Here is a 27958-nt window from a genome sequence, read left to right as displayed (position 1 = left end):
CAGACGCACATTCATGACGTCCGCTGGCGCATCATAAACACGTCGGATAGTGAAAGTGCAGTCTCTTCTCCTAAGTCCTTTTGAATTCTCCTATCCACTATCCCTTAACCCCGTGACGTTTCACTCAGAGGTCAAGGGATAGACGATAGGGTTAGAATTTAGGAGCTGATTTTTGGATTATCGGAACGCAACCCAGATCTATCGTACAACTCTAAAACGCCCATATGAAAAAGATCGGTTTACATTTGAATAATCAAATAAGTATGTGAACATAAAAGTAGTGGAAAGACTCCGAGTACTTCTTCCACCACTGATGAAGTTGTTGGGGCTTGTTTCTTCGACAAGAAAACAAGCCCCAACAACTCTTATTGACATCAGCTATAAAAACCTAAAACTATAGGGAGACTCAAATTGAACCAGAATGTTGAACTATAGAGCTGTGAAAAGGTGATAGTGGTAACATTTAAATATTTATAAAATCAACTGTGTAATGTACAAATGACTAATAATTCTCCCAGCTGTTTTAGCTCATTGTTTTGGTTTTCTGCACAGTCCTTTTTGGAGGACATTTGAGGGTTAACATTTTTACCAAGGGTCTAAATTAAAATGATTATAGTAATTGTTCGTATGGAAACAGTTGATGGTTTTGTATGTTATCTTATCTCTTAGATCATTTTCCATCAAAGCATAATTCCTAATGTTTTTACTTTATATTTAAAGAGCCTGTGACACGAGTTTCCCCCATCATCGAAACCCATCAATTTGAGTAAATATTGTCCCCTTGAAAATCGTTACTGAACTGATTTAGGATATTTGTACTTTGATAACCATTAATCTGCCCTTCAATGTTGACCATTTCCTGGATCTGCTCAGGGATTCTTCAAGTCCCGCCAAATTACGTGTGACGTCATTGCGGGCACAGCGCTCCAGCTGCACCGTTCAGGATCCCAGCATCTGCATGTAAACGCACGATGGCTCACACAGCAGCAAGCTCAGACAGCGATGACAGTTTAATTTTGAACGTGTCTGAGAGCTCATATGAGGCTGAAGGATCGCTTTATGTTGTATCTATTAGAAGTTTAGGAATGAGGTGCGTCAATATGGGCGATCATACGGTCATGTTGCCAGTGGTGGTGGACTGGGACTAAAATCATCCCGGGACTCTCGACCGGCCCACTTCGGTACCGCTAGTAAGTTGTCAACGGGGGGAGTGGGGGATGTCAGGGGCGGCGGGTGCTGTAGATAGTACATGTAAATATGTAAATATTTGTGTCACTGCATCCTGGTAAAATACAAATATAATGCAATGTCTGTGTCTTTGACATTAGCGCTGCCAGCCACCTGTGCCCTGTACTACGAAGCCATTTCAACAGACCCTTGATATGTTTGAGTAACAAACAAACTAACAACAACAAAACTAACAAACGAGATCTCGCTAAGCGGTCCTACGACGCTGGTTATCAACTCGGTAAATCAAGCCAGGGTTTCTCTCTCCAGCTGAGAGAGCGTTCACGTCTAAGACACGAGTGGATCTGACTTTAATTACATTTGACTCGAGTGTTTCGTCAACATAATGTGTTGCTTAAAATAATACTTCTGCATACAGTGTGTGACACTGTGAGTGTTGCACGGCCAGACACGGCAGATAAGGAAATATATGATATATTATGATATTATATGATCGATGATCTGATTGATGATGTAATATGAATGATAAGTGCGACACGTCGGCGTCTTCTCTGCATACGGCAGTTTAAACTCTATTTCCTTTATCCTGTAATATGACTTGAGAGATTTAAACTCTGCACACTGAGTTGATCTCTTTTCTATAGACGCCGGAGGCGGGCAGCGTCAGGTAAAAAAAGTTATTTAGCCTTCCCAAACCTGAGCCTCACGCGCCGCCTATGGGGGATGTGCTAGTGACTTATCCGACCGGCCCACTTCGGTACCCGGCCCATCGGGATTCGTCCCGATGGCCAGTCCGCCACTGCACCCAGCCCACGTAAACTGTCAACGGGGGGAGCCTCGCTGCGGGGAAACGGTGGACCTAGTGTCCCGATCGGAGCTGGGAATAATAATAATAATAATAACTCCGTGCATTTTATCCATTAATTTCCCCAACATTGTGGTGAAAAAAACACACGTTTAATCCATGTTGGTGTACTACAACTACAAAAAGCATCGGTTTGTTTTCTCATCAGGAAATGCAGACCGGCTCAAACAAACGATTTTCAATCATCATCCTCACGATCATTTAATGTATCATATGTTCGCCGAATTGACATGAAAGCACTAATAAATGTAGTTTCATCCACTTGAGTTTACAACTACAAAAATAATCGATTTGTTTTTATATCACATCCTACGGGAGGAAATTCAGCAGCTCTCACTACCGACTTTTAATCCTAATGTAATCATCATCTTCACCACGATCATTTATGTTTATGTTCACCGAATTGACATGAAAGCACTGACAAATATGAATATACTGTAGTCAACTTCATTAAAACTTTATTAACGTGCCTAAACTCAGTAATTCACCATTTCTACGCATGACAACACACTTTGTCCGTGTTTAGCTCTCTCGCCGCACAGTGAAGCGTTCCCGCATTGACGTCACTTCCGGCTTCCCCCAAAACTTCAAAATGAGTCGAAGGAATTTCCCCGCGATGTTCGAAATTATTGATATTTAACGGAACGGTATCGCTTTTTCTTTTTTAAACTGACGGTTCGAGATTACTAGTAGCCCAATATTTCATTGCACAACAGTTGTTGGGATGCTGTCACAGGCTCTTTAATTCACTCATTTCCATTTTGAAACAAAAGTAGTCAACTGAATCTCTACCAAAATACAGTCCCTTATGTTGCAATAATGCTACTTTTTAATACCTCCCATTGAGAATTGTTTTCGTCTTAAATCCTTAAATGAACTGTTCTTTTAATTTGACCTAAAAATAAAGCAGCATTAGATAAGCAATAAGCAAAGTAAGCTAAATCAAGCTGATTTCCATGAAGGAGTATTTATTAAGACAGAAACAGATTAGCATTAGCTATGAACTCTCTGTAATGGATGTTCAGTAACCTTTTGAAGCGACCCGTGAACACAGTGGAGAAAGAGCCCATGACTGACCACGAAGAAAAACAAATTCTTTATTTCTTTTCTTATCAAGATACATTAAAGGATACAGAGACATCGGAATAAAAAACACTTGAGAAAAGGTTTCAGTTGTAGCATGTTTGTCTCTCCATCATACAAAAATCAGCACCCTGTCCCTTTTGAATGTCGCCCCCGGTTCAAATGGCCACCCCCCACCCACCCTATGAAGGAGAGCAATGTTTCACATGTACAGTAGCCTATTAGAGCCATCTCCACAACAATGGAGCAGAATTACACACTTCAGATGTAAAAAAGTTTAAAATATGCCAGTTTTCCACTTGTCTTTACACAGATTAGTATTTGCTACAAACTCAACACTTCAAATTTATTTTCTTTTTTTGAGAAATATTACAAAGCCCACATTGGGACCAAACTTGCGTATAAAACCAGTGGAAGCCCTCACTGCTGTGGGGATTCACAGGAATTATAATCACCCAATTAACAACTTGCTTTCACTACTCACTCTTTCATAACGGTACAAACAAGGGGAAGAAAATAAACAAAGGAAAGGAAAGCACGTCGAGACAGCTGAAGATTTCTTTCGCATTGTTATCATACCCAATCACAATCAAAAACACCGTTCTGCATCAAAACATTTACAGAAGAGGATAAAAGGCCTATGAACAAAAAGTTCCGGATGAATTCATATTGGAGAAAAGTTGAACTTTGATCTCTTTTTTTTTTCAGAACTTCACTTTTGGCCCCAATTGTCTTCCGTTCATTTACATATCGCTGCTTTTTTCTTTTCCTTTTCTAAAAACAGACTTTCATCAACTGACCAGTAACATAATCGCGTCAGTTTCCTTCAAACCAACCAAACAGTACATTGTCAGAAATGCTGTGGCTTTAATTGACCATGACCCCTCGATTAAAAGTGTCAAACCGTCGTCTTTTTTCTGTTCTCTTTTTGCACATTATGGCTTCATTTTGGACCTTTGCAGACTCAAACATAGTACCTCAAAGCCACATGTGTCGTCTCATCATGGAAAGTCACACAGTAACTCCAAATCCATGCTGACCACAATCCTTAGATTCCCCCCAACACTATGATCCCTCCTTTAAGCAATGCCCCCCCCCCCCCCCTTTGATTCCAGTCAGCCTGTTCTAATGTATTAGATGAGGGCAAGAGAACAGGTGCCAGTGAACTGCTCCCTTCAAACCAGCTAAAAGCTATAAAAGCATGACGAGAGAATAAAGACAACATTTTGCTCGGTTGAAAAATTACAATTTTTTTTGTAATGGCTTCTGTGACGCCTGGAGACGGTACGGAGGGTTTAATAAAAGCAAAACTATTGAGTGACCACAAAACCAATTTGAGCAAGTCAGGATCAACATGTCAGTATTTTTAAAACAGGATTAAGTTCATGCATTTTTCAGAACCTCCATTAAAAATGTGATGACATTGCTTATCATAATAAAAAGGAATATTTCATTATGGACTATTGTTCTTTCTAGATGAGCAGTGAAAATCTGCATTTTTAAAAATAATGTATGAAGAGGATTTTTTTAGCGAGTCAATTTATGATTAAATAATGGTCATTTCAGCCCGTTACTGATATGAAATGACATTTTGTCTGCACAGACATGTGAGACTCTGGCTTTGTGCTCACTCAGTCATTTGGATGTGCAGATGGGAAGGACCTGTCAGGATCTATTTAGTTAGTTATTCAATTAAACCTTCGTCCTGTTCATTTGTCCCACTCCTGTTATACTGTGCCCCCCCCCCCCCTTATAGGTGCATATATTTACACAAGGATAGAGACGTGGAGGAACAACAAAGTGTGCTTTATCACCATTGTATCAGGATGAGAAATATCTTGATTTAAATTACACATTTTAAAAACAGGCGGCATCGAAAAGGGAGCAAAAAGAACTCTGGAGCTGGAATTAAATACTACAAAGCCCAGGGTGTTGTGTGAGTGTGTGTGTTTCATGTAATGAAATGTACAGTCGTATAAGTGCGTGTGTGTGTGTGTGTGTTTCGGACACATCAACTTTTGGGGAGTAACAGAGGACTAAAGAATAATGACACAGAAAGAGGAAAAGAAAAGACTACTGTATGGCGTCCTGTGCTGCCTGTTAAGTGACGGCCTGAGCACAGACCCCCCCCACTCCCACCCGACCCCTGTGTCCTGTTAAAAGACCCCCCCCCCCCTGTGTGCCCCTTCAGTCCTCCAGGACGATGGGTTCACTGGTGCTGGAGGGGAGCAGGGGCATGACCAGGGAGCGGGGGGGTGGGGGCAGTTTAATCCGGACCATGAGGTGGGGTTTCCTCGCCGCCCGGCGCATCTCGGACTGAGTCAGGTGTTTCCTCAGAGCCCTGGGGGGGGAGCACAGAATATCAGAAACAAATAAATACATTCACTACTTCTGACCTTTCACAATAAAAGCCTGTTGGATATTTAAATGCATCACCTTACTTTTTTAGTTATTTGTCACTTCTTTTAACAAATAACTTTTTTATTCAATGTTCTGTCATCCTTTATTCCTTTCATTTTTGGCTACATCGGTTTAGAAACATTTAGGTAGGTAGTGCAGTGAAGTCATTCATATAGCCATGAAACACTATTCTGTCTGTCAGAATCGGAAATCCTTTACGAGTCCCACAGTACACAATATGAGGGACGTGCTCAGGTACGGGCTAATGTTGCCCGGGTTAGGGTTAGCCCGTTTCCCTTTTTGTCTGACCTGCCCCTCTGGAGAGAGCGAGAGCTTTTTTTCTTTTTCGATTGTGGCCGAATCAACATAAGCCCACAATTATTATTGTAGCGTCTCGCTGCAGGAAACACACCTTGTCCGCGCTGTCATCTGCCCCCAGTCACGTGACTTTGTTTACAATCTGACAGCTGGAAAGCAAAGGACAGCCCTCCGGCCTCATATGACTATGGTGATCACACCAAATGCCTGCCTGGCGTTAGAGTATAGGGGACACACCAGGGGACTTTACTTCCTCTTGACACCGTCGGTTATTTACACAAAATAACACCTAAATATAGCCTACTTGTTGTTATTGTGCTTCTGTCTTTCTGTGTCTTTTCATCTGTAAACTCCCTCACCCTCTTTTCTTGATCGCCCTCTCACGGGAGAACCCTTTACTGTCCCGCTTCATTGTAGGATTTCTGCCATGTCTCCACCACTTTAGTTTGACCATCTCTGTTATAAATAAGTAATTAGATACCTTACCGTTACTGCGCTCATAAAGAATGATAAGAATAAGAATAATGCGTATTGAACTGGTTTCACTCAGTGAGTTTAAGGTAATTAGTTAGAAGCCCTATTTTATCAAAATGTCTGCACAGCAGTTACAAAGGTCAAACTACATTCAAACAGAATTGTCCCCATTTGATCTTTAATAGTTACTAACATGAGATATGGACCGCAAAACAAAAAATGTGCCTGAATAACGAATTTAGCAGTTGGACATAAAAGTCAACTGAGTGTCACAGTGTTGTGTTTTTATTTTATGAACCTTTTACATTAAAAACAAGTTAGAATTTCCAAAAGGTCTTATGTTTTTTTCCGTCCCTGCACAATATAACATTAATAACAATATACACATCATTATTATGGTTTAACCTTCCAGAACAACTGGCCACACACACAGAGCACCACACACACATAGGCTGTGTGCAATTTACACTTTATATATTTTTTCAATTTATTTACAATCTGTAAACAGTACCAGCTTCTTTAATTTAAGAAGGTCACTGTTAAAAAAAGAACAAAATATAGCTACTTAGGTTTTTACCGTGGTGTACTTATCACATTTGCCTACTTTCTTATTCTTTTTCAATATGTAAGTCTAATCTCTTCACTTTATCTGCACTACACTTCTGCTGTTGTAACACCGGAAATGTCCCCGTTGTGGGACAAATAAAGGAATTCGGATTCTGATACCTTACTACCATGCAATCTTTATTGAAGAGGTTATAGGATGTAATAAGGTGAGACGTACCTGGTGTCCTTGGTAGCCACGAACACCACAGGGTTGGGGGCCTCTCCCTGGCTGACCTTCTGCCTCTTGATGACCGACTGCGAGGTGGTCCTCATACCTGAAGTGTACGGCCTCCCATTGGCTGGGTAAGGCACGCCTGCAGCCTGTGAACCAATGAAAGACCAAACCGTGAATAAACCCTGTTGTTTTACTGAATAATGATCACTCTGACAGCAAGCTGTGGGGTCCTCATGGTTAGACTGCTAACTGTGAAGCTACAAGAGGCGACTCCGTTTGATTCTGAGGTGATCGCACTTTTACATCTTCATTCCAGCTTTTCCATGAATGCATTAAGTTTACACAAGTACCTGAAAAAAAAAGAAAAGAAAAAATGACGTGGAAGGGTGTTATGGGTAATAGTGCTTGTCTATCGAATCCGTCATTTACCACCTTCCCATTTATTCTGTATTTAAGTGTCAAGTTGGCCAATTTGAATTTGCATAAAGCTGAGGTCTAGGCCAGCGGTTCCCAAACTGTGGTCCGCGGACCAGGGTACTGCAGGTGGTCCGTGGAAAAAAGCTAAATAAAATCCACTTTTTATCATCAAGGATCTTCGGGGACCACCTCATATGTGACTAGCTCTATCAAAATCAGTCGCATTGACCCGAAGACACATTTTGAGTTGTATACACTGTTGGAAAGAGGAGATTCCTAGCTTTCTAATGATATCAGGCAGTGGGGTAGTGGTCGTTGGGCTCATCGGACATTTATGAGAGAAAATCTCTAATGTCCGAGTGCAAGTGAATGCACCACAAGACACGAGCCTTGTAACCCCTCCCCCGGCGTGAGCGTGGAAATATGATTGGCGGCGATTTCATTTGAACAGGACGGTGCAAAACGAGAAGCATCCGGACCCAAGTACTGTAGACGGAAGGAACGAGGTATTTGTAGTCTACAATGACAGAGAAGAGACTGTCAAGTTTGGCTGTACTCAGCATTGAATCAAAACGCACTAAAGCTTTGGATCTTAATCAGTTTGTGAGGCGTTTTGCTGAACAGAATGGTAATCGCTGCATCATAACAGTGATTGACAGCTGATAGGAATAATATGATTGTTAATAGTATCATATTAATTCAGACAAACATCTATGAGACAGTTAATTAATGTACTTATTGCAGCAGTCTGCATACATTTGGTACCCCTGGTCTAAGAGTGAAACAAACTCATTCAGTTATTGTCCAGTTAAAATTAGTGGTGCACGATAATTATCGGGCCGATAATAGGAATTATGACGGCATCCCGATAAAGGTATTAATAGCCCCGATAATATACAATTTATTTTTTGGGTAAAAAAAAAGAAAAAAATACTGCGGTGTGGGTGGATTGGGATGAGGGGCGCGTGTTTTTCACTGGGCTCCTCCCGCTTTGCCAGTACTGTGGTATTAGTGGTTTAGGAAGAGGGGAGTTCTTCACAAATCCAGCGCTCCCTAATTCATGCCTGGCTGTGACATAAATGGTGTGCGGCCGTGAAGCCAGGACAGTAAACAAACATGTCGCCGGTAGTATGGGACTATTTCAAAGTTTCAGAGTTAGATAGTTCGCTTGCTATTTGTATTAACAAATGCAATGAAGAAGTTCCACGAGGAGAGAAAAAGGCAACGAGCTATAATACTTCCAATCTGATTAGTCACCTGAAACATCGCCATCGCTACGATGGCGTGTTAAAAGCGTACGAAGACGCCTGCGATGCTAAACTAGCGGCGAATCCAAAGCCAGCTGCAAAGGCACCGGGGCTTTTACCTATCGACGAGGCTTTTGGAAAAGGCAAGAAGTTTGCCAGAGACGACCCCAGGGTTAGTTTTGTTCATAGTAGTAATGCTCATGTCATTTGCTCACTACTAGTCTTTTTTTACCACCAGGTGTGCAAAAACTACAGGTACATTTAATATATATATATTAGGGCTGTCAGTCCATTAAAATAGTTAATCGCGATTAATCGCAAATTAATCGCACATTTTTGATCTGTTCTAAATGTACCTTAGAGGAATATTTTTCAAGTTTTTAATACTGTTATCAACATATGAGTGGACAAATATGCTTTATGCTAATGTTTATTATCATTTGAACAATGACAAATATTCTCATGAATATTAAACACAACAACCTCTGAACATTACAAATATTCGCCTCAATTCAACCTGGAACCTCTCTCATACAATAATACAATACAACTTGTGTGTGTGTGTGTGTGTGTGTGTGTGTGTGTGTGTGTGTGTGTGTGTGTGTGTGTGTGTGTGTGTGTGTGTGTGTGTGTGTGTGTGTGTGTGTGTGTGTGTGTGTGTGTGTGTGTGTGTGTGTGTGTGTGTGTGTGTGTGTGATGGATCGTTGGAGCTATGTGCAACTCAAGGCATATGCTCGAACGGGAGCTGTCTGGACGCTGCAATCATGTTGCGCACTATCCGTGCTGAGTGTGCTGACTTTTCGTACAATGTCCCACTGTCTGGCTTCCTGCATAAAGTCAAGTGCTCGGCGCAGTTGTGGCGAAATGTCGCTCCTCTGTTTTCATTTAAACAGCTCCATATCCGTTAGCGCAGCTAGCTAGCACCAGATGCTAACAACAACAATGCACGTAAGGTCTCTCTCTCGCTCGCTCGGGCCACACATACACACACCCTCCCGGTCCTCCAACATGCCAGTCGGTGCCTGCCGGTGAGCGTGGAAGTGTGGTCTGCAACAAGCAGGCGACAGGAGCGGGGCTGTCAACATCAGCTTGTAGATGGTATTTTAAACTCGATGCGCTCTGAAACTACGGGGCGGCCGAGGAAAAAAAATACACATGCGTTAATCGCGTTAAAATAATTAGTGGCGTTAATTATTTTTTGCGTTAACGTGTTAACTTGACAGCCCTAATATATATATATTATATTATTATCGGTTATCGGTATCTGTATCGGTCTTGAGAAGCAGGAAGTTATCGGTATCGGTTTCAAAAAAACAATATCGTGCATCCCTAGTTAAAATGCATTAAATTATGTCTGCCATCTTAGATATTTCTATTTAAGGCTTTACTGATGTGCCACAATAATGTCACCTAATGTTATTCAGTTAAAATATCAATATTTTGGCTCTCCAAGTTAACATTGATTGATATGACTGCGGGAGCGGTACTGCAGTCGCTTTACCGCACCGTTGTGACGAAAAGGGAGCTGAGCCAGAAGGCAAAGCTCTCGGTCTTCCGGGCCATTTTCGTTCCTACCCTCACCTATGGTCATGAAGGATGGGTCATGACCGAAAGAACGAGATCGCGGATACAAGCGGCCGAGATGGGTTTTCTCCGCAGGGTGGCTGGTGTCTCCCTTAGGGATAAGGTGAGAAGTTCGGTCATCAGGGAGGGACTCGGAGTTGAGCCGCTCCTCCTTCGCGTCGAAAGGAGCCAGTTGAGGTGGTTCGGGCACCTAGTTAGGATGCCACCTGGGCGCCTCCCTAGGGAGGTGTTCCAGGCACGTCCAGCTGGGAAGAGACCAAGGGGTAGACCTAGGACCAGGTGGAGGGATTATATCTCTTCGCTGGCCTGGGAGCGCCTTGGGATCCCCCAGTCAGAGCTGGTTGATGTCGCCAGGGAAAAGAAAGTTTGGGGCTCTCTGCTGGAACTGCTACCCCCGCGACCCGACCACGGATAAGCGGGAGAAGATGGATGGATGGATATGACTGCGACTAAATCAGCATACACTTCTGCCAGGGGATGCCACCCCTCAAAATCTCCTGCCACCCCCATGAATATTTTTCTAGATCCACCCCTGAGTAGGCTATATTTTTCGTTTCGTTTAATAAGTTAATTTCAGGACAACTTTGGGAATTTGGGAGTTTGTTTTGAGATTTATTTTGAAAGTGGAGATAGAGAGAGAGAAACAGCGCTGTCTGCTTAGTAGCAATAATGTAGCTCAAGCATTTATGCAACTTAGGCCTATACATTGTTTATGTTACTTATATGCCTGTGTGTCCATGGTTTTGAGTCTGTGTGTGTTGAGCGCAGCGCCGTCTGCTTTTTGCAGCACAGTAACTAAAGCATACCGGTAGTTTTTTGTAGACCTGTCTGCCCGTTTTGTGCACGTGCGTGCGTGCGCACTTGTGGCATTGTTTGGGATGACCTAATTCAAATACCGTCCGCCGTCCTCTTTGAGAAACATACACAACGCAGACAGACACCGGTTACAAAAGTATCAGATATGCTTCAATTGACTTTTGATTGTCTATAATTAACTATAAAAAAATATCGGCGTTTTAACACTACGTTTATATATGTACTTATTTGTATGGTTTGCATATGAGGTGGTCCGCGAAAACCCTTGATAATAAATAGTGGTCCGCATAAACAAAAAGTTTGAGAACCCCTGGTCTAGGCTACTTTGTGCAAACCAGAGGCATCCAATCGACCCCCTCCTTCAGTAAACCGCTGGAAAATGTTTTTGTAGTATAACAGAAAGTTCCATAACAAGTTGATTGAATTCGTGAAAGGAGGTGGGTTTGAGACAAAAGCAAAGCCACTACAGGTGAGTGTAAAACACACGGTGTATGGTGTGTTTATTTGTGCGTTACACTTACGCTTTCAAAGCCTCTCTTTCCCAGCAGGCTTTGTCCCACGCGGGGCGTGCTGGCCTGGTTCCTGTTGATGGGGGTGGGGGGGCCTCTGGACGCCTTCAGTTTCAGAGGAGCTGTGATGGCTGCGGGGAAACAAGAACACTTAACAACCCGTGGTGGTGGTGGGGGGGGGGATCAGACCACAGGACCCGCTCTTACCTAAATCCTTCACGATGTTGGCCAGGGACGGTCGAGGGATCACCTTCGTCTTTACGGGGGTCTTCGTGGCTTTGGGCAGCCTGGTTATACCTGAACACACACATCATTCATTTTAACACATGTGCAATGTGGTTTAGATTAAACTCTGCTAATTGACATAGTTAGCAGAGAAGGAATACCACAACATAAATACATATTTTGTGATACTAACTGTACAAACTTAATGTTATCTTTTTATTAGCTCCAAAAAGTTTACAGGACATATTGTATAATACATTTATGATGGTAGCCAGAGGTGTAAAGTAACTAAGTACATTTACTCAAGTACTGGACCATAGTAACATTTTGAGGGACTTGTACTTTACTTGAGTATTTCAATTTGTTGCTACTTCTACCCCACTACAATTTAAAAGTGAATAATGTTTATTTAATATCTTGAGCTACTTTGGATGAATGATGTGAAATCTAATCTAGTGTTGAATCAGACTTCAGTTCCACCTGGAGTAAATCCACAAGCTACCCTGCAGAATACAAAGTCATTCAAACTAGCTGCACCTTTACCGGCTTTGAGAACACTTTCATGATCAATCATTATAAAACATATCATATATATTATTCTGAAATGGACCAATCTGCACAATGACTACTTTTACTGTCGCTACTTTCACTATATTTTGATGATAATACTTTTCTACTTTTACTTGAGGAACATTTTGAATTCAGGACTTTTACTGTGACAGAGTATTCCTACACTCTGGTACTTTTACTCAAGTACAAGATCTGAGTACTTCTACTTTTACTCAAGTACAAGACCTGAGTACTTCTACTTTTACTCAAGTACAAGATCTGAGTACTTCTACTCAAGTACAAGATCTGAGTACTTCTACTTTTACTCAAGTACAAGATCTGAGTACTTCTACTCAAGTACAAGATCTGAGTACTTCTACTCAAGTACAAGATCTGAGTACTTCTACTTTTACTCAAGAACAAGATCCGAGTACTTCTACTTTTACTCAAGTACAAGACCTGAGTACTTCTACTTTTACTCAAGTACAAGATCTGAGTACTTCTACTTTTACTCAAGAACAAGATCTGAGTACTTCTACTTTTACTCAAGAACAAGATCTGAGTACTTCTACTCAAGTACAAGATCTGAGTACTTCTACTTTTACTCAAGAACAAGATCCGAGTACTTCTACTTTTACTCAAGAACAAGATCTGAGTACTTCTACTGTTACTCAAGTACAAGACCTGAGTACTTCTACTTTTACTCAAGTACAAGATCTGAGTACTTCTACTTTTACTCAAGTACAAGATCTGAGTACTTCTACTTTTACTCAAGTACAAGATCTGAGTACTTCTACTGTTACTCAAGTACAAGATCTTGAGTACTTTCTACTGTTACTCAAGTACAAGATCTGAGTACTTCTACTTTTACTCAAGAACAAGATCCGAGTACTTCTACTTTTACTCAAGTACAAGACCTGAGTACTTCTACTTTTACTCAATTACAAGACCTGAGTACTTCTACTTTTACTCAAGTACAAGACCTGAGTACTTCTACTTTACTCAAGTACAAGACCTGAGTACTTCTACTTTACTCAAGTACAAGACCTGAGTACTTCTACTTTTACTTAAGCACAAGATCTGAGTACTAATACTTTTACTCAAGTACAAGACCTGATTACTTCTACTTTTACTCAATTACAAGACCTGAGTACTTCTACTTTTACTCAAGTACAAGACCTGAGTACTTCTACTTTTACTTAAGCACAAGATCTGAGTACTTCTACTTTTACTCAAGTACAAGATCTGAGTACTTCTACTTTTACTCAAGTACAAGATCTGAGTACTTCTACTTTTACTCAAGTACAAGATCTGAGTACTTCTACTTTTACTCAAGCACATGATCTGAGTACTTCTACTTTTACTCAAGTACAAGATCTGAGTACTTCTACTTTTACTCAAGTACAAGATCTGAGTACTTCTACTTTTACTCAAGTACAAGATCTGAGTACTTCTACTTTTACTCAAGTACAAGATCTGAGTACTTCCACCACCTCTGATGTTCGCACATAAATAATGTTTAACGTCATTGATAACGTGTGTGTGTGTGTTTACGTACACTCAGCCTTGACGGCGTTGGCGTTGATGGAGGCGTAGGGTCTGCGTGCGGCCCTCCGCGGCTGCAGGATGTCCTCGCACACCCGCCGGGCGATGCGGGTCAGCTTGGTGGTCTGCAGGATGAACGTCTGCCGGTTCTTGGCCAGCAGCTTGGCCCGCCCCTCGTTGCGAGTAAACGGCGATAAGCCCTGCACCTCCTGGCGGGTCATGTGACCACGGGGGCCGGTCTCCTGGACGGGAGGGAGCAAACCATAAGGACGCAACTCAAGAGGTCCATTCTTGAAGACAATGTGTCAACAGCCATGTCTTCCTCATAACTGCACTAACATTGTAACAGTTTGATTGACATCTTCTCTGCTGTTGACTGAAATGTTGAATGGTACTCACAGAGCCAGTTCTAGCAGCGCCCTCTAGCTGTGTAGGGGTCTTCAGGCCTCCGTACTTCTTCCAGTAGATCCAGCAGGAGGCGCACAGTCTGCACTGCATGTTGGGAGGCCCCCAGGCATACCACTGAGGAGACTGGGCCGCTGGTGGGAGGGAGGACCAACGTTAGGAGAGGGCGTCTAAACGGGCTGCTGCTACTACTTTATAAAAGAACCAAAAGTCAAAGATAGCAGGCTCCCAGGGTTTGATTTCTACATTTGCTTTTACATCTTTTGAGAGTATATTGGTTTAAAGATGGAGTCTTGAATGAGACAAGAGTCTGCAGGGTCGCTGTTTGGGCCATAAAAGCACACAGGCTTTGTCAATACAGACGAAAGAAAGGAATTTAATTCCTCATCTTATCCTTTTTATTCAAATTGTTATTTGTCTTTTTCCACAGAAATGGCCATGTTTAAAACCAGGAACTTACTGTAATGTTAAATGTGGCTGGTTTGGTTAAAACGTTTTGCTAACAGGCGGTCATTTATGATTATCATTTGTTTATGGTCTCTCATACATGGTCACATAGTTTAGCTATACTACAGTGGATATGATGCGCCTTGGTGACCGTTACTGACTTTCCTGTTGTGGCAATTCTGGCCTGAGAGAGTTTATGAGCAGCGGTTGCATATCCTTCAAAACCAGCCGTCAGCGTCACCGCCACAAATGGCTCTTCAGCCCTGACAGCGCTCCACGGTTATACAGGCTAACATTTCTCAATCAAAAGTCAGTAAATATGAATGCCTTGATGATGTCCTTATTTATAAAGCCTTCTTTGTCAATTGTTTTCAGGCCTGTTAATGCAGATGATATTTAACCGGATCATTTCAAGCTATAGTTTTGATATCAGTCCTGAAACCCAGGTATTATATTAGCTTAGATTTTCTGACCAGTGCTATGATACAAACAATACATTCTGGTGTAATTGTTCCTCTTAAAACTCATGGGAACTGTCCCCATAAACCCCCCCTCAGTGTGTACTTACTGTGGCAGCTCTCACAGCTGAGTCCTTTCTGGAAGCCAGGGGCCCCGTTCATGCCGGGCTTGCTGCCGGGGGCCATGATCTGGTTTGGGTTGGGCTTGGTGCTGGTGAGGGGGGAGAGCACAGAGAGGAAAGGGAGTTATTCTCACAGCAGTTCTAACTTCAAGTAAGTCCTCAGTGTAGCAGTTTCAGGGACACTCACTAGGTGGGGATGTACACCTGCTTCAGCTTGCTGTCTGCCTCTGCTGCCTTTAGTCGTTTCTGAAAATCAAAAAGAAAATGTGTTTGTTTTTGGTTTGACTGCTTTTTTACAAACAGTGCCTTTTGATACTGTGTGGCTTACTGTAGACCTACCTGTTGGATGTAGCGGTCGGTAGTCTTCCACATGTAGTAGAACTGGACCACACTGGCTAGAGACTTCCAGGGAAGCTGAGGGAGAGGACAAAAACAGGATGGTTACATTTCATATAGGGTTCCACATAAATAGGTACACAATACTTGTAATTAATGTATTAATTAATTAATTATGTGTATAGCACTTTTCAAACACCAGGGTTGCAGTCGGATAATCCAAGAATCAGCTCCTAACGTCTATTCCTTGACCTCTGAGTGAAAGGTCACAGGGTTAAGGGATAGTGGATAGGAGAATTCAAAAGGACTTAGGAGAAGAGACTGCGGTACTTTAGAGAATCCGACTGCACTTTCACTATCCGACGTGTTTATGATGCGCCAGCGGACGTCATAAATGTGCGTCTGCTGCTGTGGGGAAACTATGGAAACTACAGTTTTCTATACAGCGGACTACAACATGGATGTTCAATAAGAACGAGGGACTACTGTAAACTCATCCAGAGACTCTGCACCGTGCTCTGACGCTGTTGCTTTATGCTTTATGAACGTGGACAACAGAGAAACATATTCTTCAGGACCAAAGTTGGAATTGAAATAAAAAAGGAAAGTGAAACTTCTGCTCGTCACCCTCTCCCTCCGGTCCACATTAATACAAATGATCTATCACTGTGTTTATCACCATTCAAACATCTTTTAAAAGTTGAACAAACCACACAGCTCAGTAAAGACTGTGAGATGTTGACTTTATTTGATCATTTCAGTAAAAACTAACGTTCATATTTCTCTCTTTGATTATAATACTGATGAACGTTCAGAACAAAGCACTTTGGTAACTTACCACATACGTTTTAAAATGCTTAATAAGCACCGTAACTTTCATGATATCATGTATCCGTCACAATCGGTTGTTTCCGTGAACGGCCGACTGTTGTGTGACGCAAATGCTGCGGCCGCAATGCATTGTGGGGCAGCATTTTCTCCTCTCGGTTAGGGAGGTCCAGTGGTTCCTAAGCTAAAGGAGGTTATAAAGGAAGTTTGAAACCTCCTTTCCTTTCATCTAGAGCAGGGGTTCCCAAAATGTACAGCCCGCGACCCCCAAAATAACAGTGCCAGAGACTGGCGACCCCCTGTTAACGGGGGGGGGGGGGGGCTAGTGAATTAATTTAAGTTTTCCGCACTCTCGCGGGAATATCTCCGCAATGGAGCGAGTTTAAGTTTCACTTTCAATTGCATGATATAGCCCAGCCCACACCTTCGTCAAACATGTTGCCACTTGTTTGTACAATTTTCAGGCGATTTGTAATCTGTTCTAGAAAAACTGTGTTTTTTAAGATTTCAAGAAGCATATATAGAACAAACAATGGATGTATTTTATGAACATTTATCCTTACTGAAAGTAGATTTAGATGTTTTAGGAGTGAGATAGAGATTATTATCTAATGCATCCAATGAAGCATTGCATGAAGTCTGTTGATGATCAGAGGCTGTTGTTGGGGCTGCGTAAACGTTTTTTTATTTTTGTTTTGTAGGCAGACCATGCAGGCCAGCCCAATGGTCACCAAGGTTCATGTTTTAATAGCATTTTTACAAAAAAAGCCCAGGCGAGCCTAACATGTGAAAATGGCTTAGACCTCAGAGAGTTAAACTTGGGCCTGCGAACATAGTTTTACTGTATTTTGTTTTGAAAATCCACAGCGGAGGTTTGTGTCGTACATACTACATGCGGTGTATTTTGCATATCTCTCAGTAGCCAACGATCTGAGAGTCTGTTGGACATAAACTCCGTAATAAATGTAGTCTACATTTCAAAAGAGGTGTAAAACCTGTGAGCATTTTAAATCGCATTTGAACTAAATGCTTATATAATCTGAAGTTGTATTTGTATTGTTGATTTATTGTGTGAACGAGGCGATATAGAGAAGGTTAAGCTGTCATTATTAGGCTGTTATGTACTGTTGGAGTGGTAAACAGGCCTATTGTTTTTGGATATTTGTGGAGTTGGGTGGTCCGTGAGTGTTTTTTTATTGGTGAAGTGTCCTTGGTATGAAAAAGTTTGAGAAACACTGCGCTAGTGGATTGTCAAAGGGGGAGCCTCGCTGCGGGGAAATTATACAGATGCCCAGTCCGCCCCTGAAAAATGTCTATGCACACGTTATTATTAATACTAATAATAAATAAATTGATACAAAAAAATGGACCCCTGATCTAGAGAATTCAAACGGCTCTAATCATGGCTGCCACTGAGGGACTTCCGGGTCATTTCACTCCGTTAGGAAGGTTCCTAAGCTAAATGGACTATTGGACTTCAGCCCTGGTGTAGCTCAAAGTGCTTTCACAACATGGCACACATCACAAATGAAAACAGAGAACAAGAAATGTTGTTGCTATAAATAAATAATAAAGATTAAAGGACCAAAGGGGATGTTGCTAATGAAAAGCTAATCCAAAAATAAGTGGTTTAAAAATGTCCACTGTTACATAATATACTGTAAGAGAACAAAGAGAGCTTACAAAGTCCTGGCGGATATCGTTGAAGTCTTTGCCGTATTTCTCAAGAGCCTCCTCGAACAGCATGGCCTCGGAGGCGCTCCACTCCTCCATCTCGTCGCGGCACAGCACCGGCCCCCCCTGAGGGACCAGCGTGGACATGGCTTTGGCCAGGTCGTAGCTGTTCTTCTGCAGCGTGTCCATGGCGTGGAACTGAGGGCGGAGAGACAGGGGTGGAGCATTAGAGAGGTATCACCACAGACATCAGGCTTCATGCCATTGCACCCAAGACTAGTTTTCTAGGAAGGTAATAAACAATTGAACCCATATCCCTCTATTTTAGGAATTAGGAACTTTTAGCTGAAAAATGGTGCCGATAAAGAAGCACCAGGAATAAACATTTCACATTGTAGGCTACAGGATGTAAGGAGATGGAAAGTGTTTTCTTGTATCACCTGTATTTCTCGCTGAAGACTGAAGTTATATAACAATAGTTATAACGTAGTATATTTAATTTTGTTGTGCTGCTGAGCCCTCGGTAAAAGAGTAGCTAATAATTCAGGATGTGACTTGTTAATATTGTACTTCCAATACAATTGTACAAATAAGAAAATGTTATGTAGCATACTAAGTACGAGTGTAGGGCTTTTGAAATGCTGGTTGATATGGGAACCTTGCTATGAACATTAACACAGTAAAAGCAACACCACTGTTGGGTACTGACAACAAATTATACAAGATTCCTGCCATCTGAATTCATTCATTCTAATATCAAATGTAAAATCTTCACAAACAGTAAACAAAAACATATGAATGACTCGTGTTGGCCTAATGGATCATAGTGGAGTGAGTGTCCTCACCAGTGTGATGTCTCTGGAGGCTGCCGCGGCGCTCATGTGGAGGCTGGGCTGCCGGATGGAGCTGCTGCAGTCAAGGGCCCGAGCAAAGGTCCCCACAGCTCTGAAAATAAATCATACCGATTAATAAGGTTTGCTGATTCATCTAATGTTATTTTATTATTTTCAAATGTCCTACAAATATGAAAACAAGATTATGGAGATAACACAATTATTGTACCACATTCCATTTCCCAATGACGCCAGAGTCCCCCCTGTTATTGTATAGTTGGCTTGAATGTTACAACATTACGACAAAAAGCAGGAGTTCATGTGTGTATAAGATGTAAGCAATCGTGTTATCAACCCATCACCCAGCCTTTCCTTTACTTCCGTTATCACTCAATTACTTGCCGGATTTGGTTGAATATAATTCAACCAAATGATGCACTTATATGTTGGGATTTTCAGCAGGTTGTGCCAGTGCACTACAACATCCTTGTAATCTATTTTATTCATTATGTTAACATTATTCATTTCAATGTGAATATATATAATTTATATACTATTCTATTTATTTAGATGTATTTAATAAATGTTTTCCCTAGTTGAAGTTTAAACAAAGTTCAAGAAAGTTCACTGTGAAATAGGCAATTCAAATAAATAAGTAAATGAATGTGGGCTCTGTGAGTTATCGTGTAAAACACTGCTGACCTTAATATTGAACCATTAAATCATAATTAGGATGTTTGCCATAGCCAAACACTCTTTCTGTTCACCAACACTGATGTGTGTGTTATACATCTCTGATAGGGAAATATTAGTGCTGTTCATAAGGAGATGAGTATGCTGCTGAATGTTCCATTAATGAACACTAGAGGGAGTGTTTGGCTCATGAGCAGATGTATGGGCAGCAGGAGGATTCCCTCCAAAACCAAACTAACCAAGGTCTTCCTTTAAACAAAAGAAATCTGTGCTGCACCTCTAAAGACTAGTGTAGTACTATCAGTGCACTCTAATAGTGTCAATTAATATCTGTTTACAAATGGTGCATAACCCCTGAATTTAATTCATCAGTGATATTATTCTGCACTCAGTCAATACACTTTAACTATCCTATCTTAAGCTCTGCAAACAATATTCTTATTTCCCTAGGAGATTATCAAACTTGTTGCCAATTCACACATCCCTCTACGAAATCTGTTCGGTGGATGGTAGAGTCAGACGTCGGCATGGCAACAGTGTTGAGTGATGAAGATGCAACTGAGTGACAGATGGATGGGGAGTGTTACCTCGCCACCACCAGGAACTGGTCGATCTGGGGGTCTTTGAGCTGGTTGTTGGTGTCCCACACCTTGGTCTCCAGCTTCTCCTGGATGCGGGTGTCTGCTTCCCCTGAGACCAGAGGGAACTTTGTTTTAGTTTCAGGTGGAATCAGGTCATGTAGCGACTGAACATATTTCCTCCCAGGTATCCTAACTTTAGCTGCTGCTCACCCTCTGCCAGCTTGTCGGGGATCTCTGCCTGGTACTTGGAGCCCACTCGGATCTCGCCCTGGTCCGCCAGGAGGGTCTTCTGGTTGGGGTCGAACACCAACGAGTAGAAGAAACAGTCCTGGATGGAGCACACAGAAACACATTACAGCTATTTTCAAATGTTCCAATTGACTGTTTGTATCTGTGAGAACTGATAATGAAGTCTAATGGCGCATTTCCACTGCACGGCTTAGTGCTGTATAGTTAGGCCTTGGTAGGCCTGGCTCACTTTATGCTGCGTTTCCATTACAGTTTAGTAGCTGGGGCAGTAACTATAGTAACGCAGTGTGGGCAGAGCCGTGACGTCATCTTCAATGCGAACCACAACACCAACATCAGCCGTTAGCTCTTAGCACTCAGAGTTCACAGCTCCTCATATCTGTTCAGAAACTAGACAAAAATTAAACAAGTACAAACCACAGACTGCCTGTGTCATGGAGAATACAGTCGCTGGTTTATTTATGTCTGTAGGCCGTTGTTGTGAGTGTGGACGGTCGGAGCATATATAACGTTAGCTTAGCCGATCTCCATTTAGAAAACACGCATTTTAAAAGGGTGTTTCGCCTGCCGTCTGTCTGCAGACTTGTCAAAGCATTAACTCATGGTTTTTACTAACCGGTATCAGTATGTTGTTACTTGGAGGGTCAGAAAAAAGGTGAAAAAGTAGCCCTGAGCCGGAACTACCCCTAGTGGAAAAGCAAAAGAAAACGGGCCGGGTTTGGCACGGCACGCTTAAACCGGGCTACGCGCTGCAGTGGAAATGCGCCATAATACACTCTTTACAGAGTTTAAACGTGTGTTGCTTAACGATGACATTTAAAAATGTAGATATTTACTTATATACTTACACATTTATTATCACAATTTATGTCTTTCAATATTTTTTATTTTCAGCAGTTAAAAGGTGATACAATACGAAAACATTAAGGACTAAACCACAAAACATAGTAAGACCCACAGAACAAAAACAGACAAGGACATTGAAATAAAGTATGTGTATGTAAATAATTGAGGGTCGTACCTCTTTGTCCAGGTATCCTGCCAACACGTCTGTTTCATTCAGCAGGGTGACGTTACATTTCCCCCTGTGGAGATAAAGAGGAGCATTCAGAAAACCAAATGATCTAAGACACAAATACACAGATTCTGTATAGCTTCAAAGTAAAAAAAAGTTGATATCATTTTGACACAATTTTCTGTTTCCAAACAATCAAGAATAAGCGCACAGCAGGGGGTTCAAAACTCGTTTCCATGATGTCATGATGGCTTTACTGGATCATGACATTTAGTATTTCAATATGAAATGATTGGTTTATTTATTTCTAGAGGCCACTTTACAAACAAGAATGAGCCAATGAGCAAGAAGTGTTTTGGACTTGTGAAAAGAGTTAATACCCGTTCCCTGGAGTGGCGCTCAACACTTCATTCATGAACGTTAGTGAGACGGCCAATGCTGTTGTGTTAATCTGCATCGTTTGCTTATTAAACGTATATCCGTTTTTCCTCATTCCAATATTATAACAACTTTTTTTCTGATTAAAGGCAGATTCAGGAAACTTCAGAGCACATAGTGCAAAATAACATTTGATCCATATGTAACTATCATAAATACAGAAAGCCTGATCATAAGTATTTAAGTAATAATGAGAATAATATGGACATGTGTTGTTGGTACAGCTGTTTTTGGTTTAAGATAACAGTGGTGTTAGGAAGACGAGGTGACAGTCATTGGATGTCTATTTATATGCCTAGAGGACTAAGTCTTATATTTTGTTACCTGTGCCTATCTGTTACTATAGTATGACTTGAACATCTATTCAATAAGAGCTGAACAGGATGCTCTCAACTTTCTAAAAAGAACGTTTTCTCTGCAGAGAGAGGACCTAACACTGCCATAACAGCTGGGAATGTCCTGCAGTTAGGAGCAGATAGTAGGTTCCTTCTAACTGTGCATGGCAGGTGTCTGGATTCAGTCTGACTGCAGCTCTGTCGGTAACTCCTGTTGGTGAACACGTACCGTATGTGAGTAGCAGGTAGAGATTCAAACTGTCGGGACAGGAAGAGTTCTCTGTGTTTGAGCTGGTGCTTCTGTTGTTCAGACGGCGTCGGCTGCTTCGACTCCTCCTCAAACTCTCCTGCAACACACAAACATAATGCACCGTCACAAACTGAGAAGTGTGTGTGGGAGAGATTTTATCCTTTGCAGACCATTTACTTGCACTTAAGGCGAGACCCCCCAGGTGAATAGGGTAATTTTTTTAACTTAAAGGTATCAGCTATACATTTCTCCAGTTAACTACTTACAATAAGGCAATTGTCTTTTGTATTACAAGTTTTCTGAAATAGCATGTTTAAATATGCAAATGATCGATTACCTCATTAAATATGCACATATTTTAACACATTTCAGGAATCGAAATCTGAACTTTGGATAAAGCCAGGTTCAAAATTCTTGTTTAATTTTGTAGTCATATTAGTATCTAAGGCTTTTACAGAAGGGATATTGGATATCTCTTTTTATCACTCCATAAATCAGAAAATACTGTCAACAGCCCTAAAATATCCATTTTCGCCATGTTTCTAGGTATAACATCTTATATAATTCAGGCTATGAATGATATATGAACAAACCCTTCAGTAAAAGCCTTCATAATATTGATAGGAATATAACTGGAAGGTTTGGTGTATGTACGTGCTACTGAAGTTGAAATTTCGAACTCAGAGTAGGAGAAAAAACTCATTTTGAGAAAACGACCTTTAAAGATAGCAGTGAGGCGCTAGCTAAACCTTCCTGTTCTTTGGATGACAGCTTGCGCATCGACGCACTCCGTGAAGGTATTTCATGTTCGGGGTCATTTGTGTTTTGTATAACCTTGCTTCGTGCAAGTGACAATTGTTGTCGTCTTCTCTGTGAACGTTTTTTTCGCCGTTCTTTTTGGCATTTTGAGATTTCAATTTCTAGCTGAAAGCTAACCAGGAAGTGTTTTAGCACACCACGTGACGCATCTGAACGAATCACGTTGTCAGAAATTGACACCAGCCAATGAGATTTAGTTTCTTGGTTTAATACCCCTTTGTGCTTTCACGATTGGTTGCTGATACAAAGGAAATGACCATATTTGGATCCGATGAGATTGTGCAGGAGAGACACAGCTTTCCAGCGATATCTCTGTTGACATGGTGCACACAGCGGTCACGGTACTTTATGTTACGTTAGAATGCTAACTTTTGGTGAATTTAGGAGAAATCTACAGACGCAAATAGACAAACTATAGTAAAATAAACACTTAAATGTGTATTTTGTACGTTTTCCTTCCAAAAGCCTGAAAGAAAACATGTTATGGAATCAAAATAGCACAAAATCTCAAAATTGACCAGTACTTGAAAAACGATGTTTTTGCCTGCCGTGTCTCGCCTTAAACCTATAGAACACACTACAGGAGAGGGAATAGGGCCTCTTTAAGAACCAAAAAACAGCCATGTGTTTAAACAAACAAAAATGAAGGGGCTGCATCATGTGCAAGAAAGACCAAACATGATCGATGCAGTCCAGTTTAAGATATAGATTCATGATTTCGAAAGTTTAATTAAGGTGTATTAACTCCAAATCTAGACTTTAGGACTCTGGAAATAGTAACAAAAAAAAAAAAAATTCTCTACACAAACAATTGCAAGATAAGAGTTGGATGATGTGGCAATATATTGCACAAGATAACAAATGTGTCTACCGTTAAAGATTCATTTTGACAAGAATACGGAAGTTTAGGTTTCAAAGCAGTCCTGCCGAGCTTATACCTCAAGCTGCTATGCATATAGACACTTTGATGTAATGCCCCTTTATGTTTTGATCCAAGTTAATATCTTACTTTGCTTTTATTGCACTTGCTTCCTATTGCAGCAGTTAAGATTGTATTCATCCTCTGTTAAGCACTTTATAAGAGTTCAAAGGTGGCAAATTATCCGGTAAAAAAAAGAAAATTGGTTCTGTGTGCTCGATGGTGCTCGGTCTTAAATTGAGACTCATTTGAGAAATAGAGACATTTTAAGCTATGTAATTGATCTTTGCCACCCAATACAATGCAGAGGCCTAGAGACATGGTTATTAATGGACTTACTGTAAAAACAATAAGACTTTCACATGATCAAACCCATGTGACACCCACAAAATGAAGCCATAGGCAGCTGTGTGTGTGTGTGTGTGTGTGTGTGTGTTTGGCCACTAGATTGCCATTCCTAATTTCAGGCGGGTGAGTAATTTGTTGCAAGCTCGAGGGGAGGGACTATATCGCTCCATCTCCGTGGACTCCGCCCCTGCACTCAGCCACAGGAAACCCTGTCAGTGAGGGCAAGAGAGAGACACTGGAGAGATAGTGAGCGAGAGGGACGTTACCTTAAGCCACACCCCTTTTCTGTTAACCTCTCAACCCTCCCCCTCCTCCTCCTGTCCGGCTAGTCCCTGCCAGACAAAGTAGGAAACCCTGTGTACCAAACCTGAGGCGCCCATCCCCCCCCCAACATGTATCCCCAACTCCCTTCACACACACAAATAAGAAGCCACACACACACACAGCAACATATTCTTAAAACACACGCAGCATTACACTCCTAAAGACAAACACACATTTTCTTGGCTCTGACAAAGACACAAGGCAAGTCAGAATTAACCCGTTCCACGCTGTGGCCCTCGGGGACAGATCAAGGGCCTTTTGTTCTCCACAAATAATTAGTGTGTGTGTGTGTGGAATGACGAGGAAGAGGAGTGATGAAAAAAGTGAGGTAGATAAAAAAAGGTTTAGCATATGAGCAGCAGCAGAGGAGCTGGTACACTTCTTCATGACCGTTACATCACAACAGGCAACAGACACACTGTCTGTCTGTGTCTGTCTGTGTGTGAGAATGTGTGTGTGTGTGTGTGTGTGTGTGTGTGTGTGTGTGTGTGTGTGTGTGTGTGTGTGTGTGTGTGCGCGTGCGTGCGTTCGTGTGTTGGATTGACTATATTAACACAAGTATATTTTATTAAGCAGACAAGGGTTAGCCTGGATGGGTAGAATCTGAATGTTGGAAACAACCCACACAAGACTGGGGCTGTGTGGCCGTGAAAGATTTTCTTTTCTTTTCTCTTTCAATTACCCATTTAACAATATATTAAAGTTAACACAATGGGCCTTTCTCATTTCTCTAATTCCCCTCCTAGACTCCTATCCCGTGTGGCACTTTTCTTTTTTTGTGAGGTGCCCCCACAAATAGAATCAAATTCTGTGGGAAACACTGCACCTACGCACTGTACCCCCCACGCACCTACACACCGTACACACCACACACCTACACACCGTACCCCCACACACACTACACCCACACACACACACACACACACACACACACACACACACACACACACACACACACACACACACACACACACACACACACACACACACACACACACACACACACACACACACACACACACACACACACACACACACACACACACACACACACACACACACACACACACACACACACACACACACACACACACACACACACACACACACACACACACACACACACACACACCACACACACACACCATCAGGCTACAGCCGTTGTGTATTTTATTATGTGAAGCACTAAATGGTCTTAGAAACATCTGGACTCTTTGTTTGTAGATATCTACTAAACTAAAGCACTGTTGCCGGAAATGCATCCGCGGAGGAGCCGTCAGTGTATCCTCGGTTAGAGCTCCTCCAGAGAGCCTCCTCGATGCTCGATCTTCGGTCCTCGAAGTGCATTTAGAGAAATTAGATGTCCTTCAACATGGCGCGCTGAAATCCATTTCCGGGTCACTCACGGAGGACCGAGGATTCAAGGAGTCGAGGAGGGGAAATTAGAGAAATAAGAAAGGCCCAATGATGATTAAGCCTATAGCCCACTGATAACGTTTTTTTGCATTTGCAGATGTGCGGATAGCCCTGTTTATTTGGATTTACAGTACAATTAATTAATAACAAAATACCTTTTTTATAACTCCAAAAAAAAAAAAAAATGTAAGGTACGTTCTTAGGCCAACCCATAAGTTAGCATCGCAGGGGTCCCTCGATAAAATCCAATGGGATTTCCCCACCTATCCCCCTGTCTAACGAAAAACTCGTTAAAAAAAACCACTGACTTCGAGACAAGGGAACCAGAAGTTGCTTACTCGTTTCAGGGTTTTAGGACTCGTTCCTTCATCATTCTATACCAGTGGCGAACCGTGTCTATCACAACTGGACCTTCTGTAGACACACAAACCCCCCGCCACGGCATTATAATGTCCGTCTTTTCACTGAATTGTCGTCTTGAAAAGGGTACTCACAACAATTCCGTAACAACTTCATCTTCACCTGTTGCACTTGTCATTTCAACGTTAAAAACAATAAAACGGCATGAATTGCTTCGTCGCATTCGTTCTAGATCCTCTGTCTCGAGCAAGTGAACTAGCGGGCCTTCTAGAACACCCTGGAACCGAGGGAAACTCTGAAAGAATACGCCCATTGGCTACAAATCAATATATGATTGGTTGATCAAACTGTCAGTCCAAACGTACACTCTCATTCAGTGTAACGGCCAGGGCATTCGATCAAGGATGTAGAATACCTTGTTGAAGGATATTCTACCCAGAGACCCAGAACAAGATCTGATTGGTTGCTTTCTTTTCTAACACAAAACCACTGAAATGCGTAGTGCATGGTCCGAGAAGGACAAACAAATCAACGTAACACTGTAATATTACAGATCATCAACACAGATACCATTCTCATGTATTCATTTTATATACATTTTATTTATATAATTAAATCGATTTTTTTGTTTGTTTTATCTGAGTGTTCCAGGGTATTCTCTGAATACCTTGAAGGCCCTGACGGTTCACCACTGTTCTATACATAGTGCCGTGTTAAAAATTGCACTACATTAAAAGAAAAGTTGATAAAACACTGTCAATGTTCAAGTTCTTCCCCATGATGTGACCAGAGCCTTCCTCATCATGCTACCATCTTTGGTTGGCTGGGATGCCTAGATTTGCGATATGGCAGCATTGCAAAAGCTGCATCTGTGCAAACAGTATCGCCAAATAACTAACCGTGGACACATTTCTAACAACACACGGTGCATGACGTAATACCGTACAACCCTATTGCATTTACTGAGAAGCTGATTATAAAAAGGCATTTCGATGGCTTTTAGGTTTTTGAACTCATAGAACTGTTACTGGACTTTTTGTATCCTTTTTCATGTCAAGTTAAACCAAGTAATAAGACTGAAGATGCTCTCAGTTATTAGATATGGAG

At 41.6% G+C, this 27958-nt stretch overlaps 1 protein-coding gene across 2 annotated transcripts in view; it reads right to left on the bottom strand.

The window, feature by feature from the left end:
* Positions 1–3124: 3124 nt before the first annotated feature.
* mta2 (metastasis associated 1 family, member 2) overlaps positions 3125–27958 on the bottom strand; it is a 51264-nt gene continuing 26430 nt past the window's right edge. The window contains exons 4-18 of one of the 2 annotated variants that reach the window (XM_034224840.1): positions 22645–22762; positions 21649–21712; positions 20589–20706; positions 20385–20487; positions 19117–19216; positions 18281–18469; positions 15773–15847; positions 15621–15679; positions 15422–15522; positions 14401–14540; positions 14015–14243; positions 11890–11979; positions 11695–11813; positions 7113–7255; positions 3125–5477 (exon numbers count right to left, since the gene is read on the bottom strand). In XM_034224840.1, coding sequence (XP_034080731.1) covers positions 5324–5477; positions 7113–7255; positions 11695–11813; positions 11890–11979; positions 14015–14243; positions 14401–14540; positions 15422–15522; positions 15621–15679; positions 15773–15847; positions 18281–18469; positions 19117–19216; positions 20385–20487; positions 20589–20706; positions 21649–21712; positions 22645–22762 — 1802 coding nt within the window. In that variant the 3' untranslated portion in view covers positions 3125–5323. The remainder of the gene's footprint in view (positions 5478–7112; positions 7256–11694; positions 11814–11889; positions 11980–14014; positions 14244–14400; positions 14541–15421; positions 15523–15620; positions 15680–15772; positions 15848–18280; positions 18470–19116; positions 19217–20384; positions 20488–20588; positions 20707–21648; positions 21713–22644; positions 22763–27958) is intronic. The other variant, XM_034224841.1, reaches the window with a different exon arrangement.

The sequence above is a fragment of the Gymnodraco acuticeps genome, unplaced genomic scaffold (genome assembly GCF_902827175.1).
Source record: "Gymnodraco acuticeps unplaced genomic scaffold, fGymAcu1.1, whole genome shotgun sequence".
Taxonomy (NCBI): Eukaryota; Metazoa; Chordata; class Actinopteri; order Perciformes; family Bathydraconidae; genus Gymnodraco; species Gymnodraco acuticeps.
This window is presented reverse-complemented; position numbering and strand designations above follow the sequence as displayed.